Source organism: Silene latifolia, chromosome X (genome assembly GCF_048544455.1).
Source record: "Silene latifolia isolate original U9 population chromosome X, ASM4854445v1, whole genome shotgun sequence".
NCBI lineage: Eukaryota > Viridiplantae > Streptophyta > Magnoliopsida > Caryophyllales > Caryophyllaceae > Silene > Silene latifolia.
The window spans coordinates 336,643,462-336,651,482 of NC_133537.1; the positions used below are offsets into that span (position 1 = coordinate 336,643,462).

The following is an 8,021-nucleotide window of genomic DNA, read 5'->3' on the forward strand; positions in this document are numbered from 1 at the left end:
ACGATTTTATTATCCTAGCTATTAAAGTATCTCTTTAACTTCCTTGTTTAATAAGGGTCCTTAATTTAGCATAAATGATGGTCTTAATTAGCAACTTTTCGTGTGTCTCGGGTAGTTCTATCAATCGGTTTATTTGGATGGCTATTTATAGCCCTGAATGATTTGTAATTGTTATTCAGAAAGATAAGAAAATTCACAATATTTGCTTGCTTAGCAATTCCCGTTTTTATTCAAATGCGTCTTTGAATATTAACTTGTTCGATCTCAATAGGTCTTGAGTTCGTTCGCCATTGATAAGTTATAGGTCTAACTTATCAAATATCGCTTCCGCATTTTAAATTCGTATCATAAGCTTATGATACGAATTTTACTCGAGAGAATAAAACTCGTATGAGTGCAGCGGAAACAAAGAAAGAACAAACAAGATCCGAACGTACTAGATACGACCCGATCTGATTTGTAAGGATATTTGACAAACTAGACCTATAATTTGTCAATGGGGTTGATTGAACTCAAGACCTATTGAGAAACAATCTAGTTAGACTCGAATCGCGTCGAAAACTAACTGAATTTTGGTATGTAAACTACACTCCCAAAACAATAAAAAAAACACAAGTTTTCTTTTCTTAATCTTTTCTTATCATTTTTGAATGAAAAGTTACAGGAAGACAAAGGCTATAAATAGCCATCTAATCTGACTGCTCGGCCTCAAGGAGCAATGAAAAGTCCCTCATAACTCAGCTAAATGAGGGCTATTACTCACTAAATTATGACTCTTTTATTGTAGCATTAAAATAGAAAACTAAAGAGATACATTACGACTCCCTTTATTAGTTAAGATAACAAAGTTGTAGATAATAATTTGCAAACTTGTCACACATTAACTGACGACGGTCCACTGCAAGTTAATAAGCAAACGAACCATCGAAGAAGCTTCGACTCTTACCCATTAGCATAGTCAAACCGTATCATCCCCTCCCCCTTACAAAAGAATTGACCTCAATTCTTGTAGTAGAAATCCGCCTGGATCAAAAATGAATATGATTAACATCAGACTGGATTTATAAACAAAATCAAGTGAGTTGCACGATGCCTTGAAATCCGAACCCAACGAATAATACAAACGAGATGAATCCTTTATAGTTGGGGCACCCTTCTCCATTTGAAGATCGACCAAATTACAATTGAACTGATCGTGAAACTCAATAGAATCAAGTGTGCTCTTGATGGTCTTAGAAATCAGACTGAACTCATAGCCATCATCAAAAGAGTAACACGATGTTTCGCAATCGTCAAATTTCGGAGGCAAATTGAAATCAACGGAAAAACCACCATTATAAACCGCGTGTTCTTCACCCTTAGACAACAATGGGTCATCATAATCATCAAACAACGGAGGTAAATCCAGATTCAAGATATAATCAACCTCCTCTTGAATTTCTTTATAAAAGAACAAACCTTTTGTTGGATTGAAAATTTTTAAAGACTCCATTTTTTTTTCGGATGAACAGTACTTTTCACGTGAACAGTACCTTTTTTTTTTTTTTTTTTTTGTAGAACTCTCCCTAAAGATGAGTAATCAAAACCGATTAACCCTCGAACTACCTGTTCAAGTTTAACCTTTGAAATCCAATCGCAATCGGAAATTCAACTAAAAAGTTGGCTTTGACATGCCTAGGACCGTCTAGATTTAGGGAAATCAAGAGCCGAGGCTCTGATACCACTTATGATACGAATTTAAAATGCGGAAGCGATATTTGATAAGTTAGACCTATAACTTATCAATGGCGAACGAACTCAAGACCTATTGAGATCGAACAAGTTAATATTCAAAGACGCATTTGAATAAAAACGGGAATTGCTAAGCAAGCAAATATTGTGAATTTTCTTATCTTTCTGAATAACAATTACAAATCATTCAGGGCTATAAATAGCCATCCAAATAAACCGATTGATAGAACTACCCGAGACACACGAAAAGTTGCTAATTAAGACCATCATTTATGCTAAATTAAGGACCCTTATTAAACAAGGAAGTTAAAGAGATACTTTAATAGCTAGGATAATAAAATCGTCACATAATTGACGGTCCACTACAAGATATCAAGCAAACGAAACATGACGAAGAACCCGACAAGGTATCCTGACCCACTGCTAGCACGAAGCTACGAGCAACATCACCATTGTCAATCTTGTCACTCGCAACTCCCGTATCATTAAGTGTGGTTATATATCCTCTATGTTGTCTAAATATTTCAATGACCAATAAAACGGGTCGGGCTGGTCGGCTACGGATTGGGTCAGTTCAAATACTGATCGACTCATGCGAGTCACGGGTTGTGTTAGGGTCAGTGAGTCAGAGTACAGGTCAACAATTAGTATCTAACACCTATTTATAGATTGGAAAAATATTTTCAAAAACTAAAGCATATTTAATATTATAAGTATTTTAATCATATTCAAGTTTACAATAATTATATGGGTTTTTTGATAACTGCTACCACATATAATTCAGATTTTACCAACTGCTACCAAAGTAAAATTTCTTTAAAAACTGCTACCAATGTTGTTGGTTCGGATTAAAACTAACTACCCAATGATCACGAACCTCCTATTTACGCATGAAAAGACAATACTACCCATATTTTACACTCTCCTCACTCATATCATCCCATTACCCAAACTTATCCCTCTTTTTATAACCTACTTAATTTATTTACTTCACTCATCACTCATTAATCAACCTAAACACAATTCTTTAAACTTCTCATTTTACTCCCAATTAAATTGGGGATTTTGCAACCTAAAATTGTCTAAACCTTATTCTCCAAATCAGCTAAATCCCTGATTAGAGTTAAATCCAATCTGAAGAACCCAATGTTTTCCAATCCCAGAATCCCCAAATTCGTCCCTTTTTGTAGTTGGCACCCCACAAATATTAAGGAAGGGTTCATTCCCAATGGCTACGTATCTGGAAATGGATGCAACGGGGTTTCATTAAGCTATAGTGGTGTTTGGAATAAGCACAAAAGTAAGAGCGGAAACTCAATAAGTGAAGAGATATTGCAGCAACAATGTGCAACAATATTACCCACCTCACCTGCAATAGGTTACTCTATAATAGAGAAGGAGACGGATAGCAGCAGGCAGCAAGGTGAGAAAATGATTGAAGAGCAAGTAAAGTGAGGAGTTGGCAATTAATTATTCATTGCTACAAATCTAGAAAACGAAAAAAATTAAGAACCCTAATTTGATAATATACTATGGGTATATGAAATGGAGGAAGAAAAAAGATGAGATAGAAAAATTATGTGAAATTGATGATGAAAAGGTTGAAATATGAAGTCAAATGAATGGAAAAAAGAGAGAGTGAGTGAGAATGAGAATTGAAATTGGTGAAATTTAAGATGAATGAAAGAAGAATGAATTAGAAACACACAAGGGAGGGGGTAAGGGCATTAAAGGAAGAAAAAATTGAACTTAAGATGAGAATTTGAAATGGATGGCTGAGATCATTTCTATTTGCTTCCTAACCTGATTTGGTAGTTAGTTTTAATCCGAACCAACAACATTGGTAGCAGTTTTTAAAGAAATTTTACTTTGGTAGCAGTTGGTAAAATCTGAATTATACGTGGTAGCAGTTATCAAAAAACCCTAATTATATTGAAAGAAATTTTAAAGGACTTAAACTAATACTTTTTGAATTAATTTTCAAATAGAATATATTAATACTCCGTATTAATATTTTAGTAAAAATCTTGATCTATCTTTGCTCAACGGTTTGTCCTGTCCGAGCCGGGTTTCAAGCCTAAATAAGTAAGGGGTTATTTCGGGTTTAGATCGAACGGGTTACGGCTCAAGATTTTCAGGTCTTGACTCTGAAAAATCGGATAGGATCGGCCGGTCGAATAGAAACTTGACAAATTTATATCTCAGTTATGATTTTGTTAAAATAATATGGATACAAATTGTACACATAATCAAATCTATTTTGTTGTGTTTTACTATACATTTTATATAAGATACGATTGACTTTCGTATGACTTTTAGTTTATTACTATTAATATACGGAGTATTAGCTTGAAGATAATTAAGCCCCTTAACTTTGTTCAATTGTGAAATTAGGCCCCATAAGTTTCATTTGGAGCAATCAAGCCCCTTAAGTTTCACCAAAAGTGAAATTCAACCCCATTTTTTAAATTTTCACAAGAATTTTAATTAAAAACATTTTATATTAGTATTAAATAATTTATTAAATACTAAAAATTAATAATTTCAACTTTACGAATTTCTACATAATTTATTAATCATTGAAGAACACTTTTACATACATATTTAGTAAATTGTTTATAATTTATATAGTATTCATACATATATAATAAATTGTCTATATACTATAACATTTAAAAAAACAATTCTCAATAGTAGTATAAATATAAAAGTTCTAAAATTATAAAACAGAATAATTTATATTTGATAAATTGTATTAAAAGTGATTTTAATGTAAGAATTTGGTGAAAATTAAGAAAATGGGTTGAATTTCACTTTTGGTGAAACTTAAGGGGCTTTATTGCTCCAAATGAAACTTATGGGGCCTAATTTCACAATTGAACAAAGTTAAGGGGCTTAATTACCACTTTCGCGGATAATTATCTAACTACGGAACATAAAACTGCCCGTAAATTTCACGGGTTTTAAAATACTGTTTTGAGTTCATCCTAGCTAGGTTATTACTCCGTATATTATATATGACGGCTGTAGAAAAGAGTTGATCGAAAAACTGCAACAAGAAACACAAATAGGGCAGAAGATTGAATACACACAAAGAATGTCATCAAAGAAGAAGACGGCAACAACGGCAGACGCAACGATGACAACCGCAACCGGAAACGCAGTTGAAAAGCCTCCTCATGATCATTGTTATCCAACTTCCTCCTCGAACCTTTCTCGTAACACACCATATCTTCCAATAGAGGTAATATTTAACATCCTAATATTTATTCCTGGTAATGCCCTTTTTCACGTTATGAGATACGTGTGCAAGCAGTGGTACGATATAATTCGCGATCCTGATTTCATTAAACTAAATTGTCTAATGTCTACTCCCGGTTTCCTCATTCAAGAGACCGATTGCCCACATAGCGATCATAATCATGTGATTCATATCGATGCTGACACGCCTACACTGAATGATGCTACAGAAATCCAAATTCCTTCCCATACTGCAGTAGTTTCCTGTTTTAATGGGTTAGTCTTGCTTATAAATTCGTCGAACAGAGAAATATTTCATGTGGCGAATCCTATGACTAAAGAAAACATTAGTCTGCCTCCTGTAGAGGGTATGAGTACCGCGGGAATAGCAGTTGATTCAACTGGTTGTTATAAAGTAGTGTGTGTTTCTGGTGCATCCCCCTACTACGATGACCAAGTGAAATTGAGCGTATTTACTATAGGCATCAATAAAGCTTGGAGATTTATCGATCTTCAGGGTATACAGCACGTTAACGACGAAATGAGGTATGCAATGTCGTATTTGTTATGGATAAAAATGTCATTTATTATCCGTGACATGGCAGCGAATTATTGGCGAAGAAAAGTGACAAGGGATGCCTACGTGGCGTGCGACAATTGGAAGGAGAGGGGAGAGAGGGATTGCTGAGGTGGCGCATTGTGGACCATGGGATGGAAAGCAAACAAACACAAATTATATAAGATAAAAACTCACGTGCAAAGGAAGAAAGGGACCTTGTCAAACAACTACTCCCTATTCCTTAGGGAGTTGACCAGGAAATCCGCAACAGAAGCAGAAGCAGCCGTCAAACCCTAAATGGAGACTCCAACAGCTATAAAAACGAGAGCAAAGCAGTCTACGAAGGTCATTCACAAGTATCATCAATCAACAGCTCCACCCAAAAAATCATTGGCAATTGGCGATAATTATCTAGCAATATTATACTTGTATTTCCTTACGTATTCATAAAATCTCGATTATAGTGCTATAATTGGCGGGATTCCGACTCCCCCCGCGGTTGTTCCCACACCGGGTTTTCCGCGTCACCAAAAATCCTCCGTGTCTTTCTCTTCGCTTATCTTCATTTCGTCATTCCTTTCGTTCGTACTTTAAACATAATTGGCATTAAGGATAATCACTATCACTCACATAATTAGTTCATAGTCGGTAAATTTTTACCAAAACAGTTTGGCGCCCACCGTGGGGCATAGTGATCATTTTCTATAGCCAAGCCTCGCAAAACCGAACCATCCATCGCAATGTCTGGAACCAGCCCGAGTCCTTCCAGTGGCCAGAGTATGTCAGCCCTATCCTCTGCGGCAGGCCTCTCTTCTGCATCTGCAGGATCAGTCAGTGCATCCCCTGCATCCAGTCAAATGATCCCTGCCAGCATGTCAACCAGAGCCATGCCCCAGCCTCAGAAACCACCACAGATTCCCAAGGCAGCAGGTGCATCCAGTCAGCCCAAATCCAGCAGGGAGAGTAGCCCCAGCAGAGGAGGCGAAGCAGCATCCAGAAGCCCGACCCAGGAAAGCGCAGGTGCAGAAATTCCCCGAAGCAGAGGATCTCCAGCACTCGATCCGATGCAGGTGATGATTCAAGGGATGGACATTCTGCGTCGGGCCGTTGAGGATCTGAGGAAAGACAACCAGAATATGATGGCTCAAATCGTGACAGCAGTCCAATCCAAACCAGCATCAGCGTCAGAGGCTCCAGTCAGAACCAGCAGTGGAGGATCGGGTCGATCAATCCCGTCAGAACTAGTTACCAGGCTGGATCTTGCAGGGGTAGCACCCAGCGAACCAATCGAGCCAAGAGGATTGGGATGTCTATCATTCGATAATCCACACCGTCTGCAGCAGACGACAGGTAACGCTTTGTTTAACACCCCTTCTGGATCTGACCTTCCACCCTTTTCAGGTACCCCCACACACCAGACACCAGGATGGCAATCTGGGTCTGTTCCCAATGCAGCAAACCCATCCTGCAACCAGTTCACCAGTGGAGCCTGGATCGGAGAATTGCAGCAGACACCAGGATGGCAGCCTGGATCCATAATCAATGCAACACCAATAACTAGTCACCCAGCACCAGGCCAACTATCAGGAGCACCCTGGCTAGGAGGTACACCTGCTGGCTCTTTTCTGCCTGTTTCTAACCCTCTTGCAGGAGCAGGTAATTCGCTGGAGCAGCAATATCAGGAGCTGAGGGAACTAATGTATAGGATCCCAGGCGTAGCCCGTCCGCTGGAGAAAGCAGCCAAAGATAGCTACGCAGACTCACCTTTCGTGGATGATATAGCTCTAATCGGTGTTCCCAAAGGATGTGTGCCGCCAGCTATGACACTCTACGATGGAACCACGGATCCACTTGACCATATCAACCACTACAAGCAGAAAATGATGGTGATAACCGCAACTGGATCTCTAAAGGAAGTTTGCATGTGCAAAGGTTTCGGATCAACACTGTCAGGAGCAGCCCTGCAATGGTTCGTAGGCTTACCAAACAAAAACATATCCAGCTTCGCCGATCTAGTCAATGCCTTCAACCAGCAGTTCGCCAGCAGCAGAAAGCCAGAGAAGCAGACCAGCGACCTCTATCGGCTGGTGCAAGGATTTGAGGAATCAACCCGTGATTTCTTGAACCGGTTCAACAAAGAAAAGGTGTCAATTCCGAGGTGTGATATAGCAACCGCTATACAAGCCTTCCGCCGAGGGTCGCACACCGGGATTCACGATTATACAAGGAGTTAACCATGCATCCATGCACTACCTTTGAGGAGGTACAGTCAAAGGCAATCGCTGTCATGAGGCTGGAAGAGGACGCTGCACCTGTAAGAGGCACTTATGATTCAGACCCAGTATCCAGAAAGGCTCCCGCAGAAAAGAAAAGCGAAAGATCCAAACCCTACAGCAGGAACGTGAATAAAGTTTCTGGAAGCTCAGAAGGAAAGTCAGAAGCAGATCTGCCTCCAAAAGTAAGTGAGTATGGTTTCACTACCAATCTTGCA

General features: G+C 38.7%; 1 protein-coding gene across 1 annotated transcript; it reads left to right on the plus strand.

Moving 5' to 3' along the window:
• The first annotated feature begins 4,870 nt into the window (after positions 1–4,870).
• Positions 4,871–5,659, plus strand: LOC141620971 (putative F-box protein At4g38870). The gene has a single exon (XM_074437704.1). The coding sequence runs from the start codon at positions 4,871–4,873 to the stop codon at positions 5,657–5,659; it is 789 nt and encodes a 262-aa protein (XP_074293805.1).
• The last annotated feature ends 2,362 nt before the right edge of the window (positions 5,660–8,021 follow it).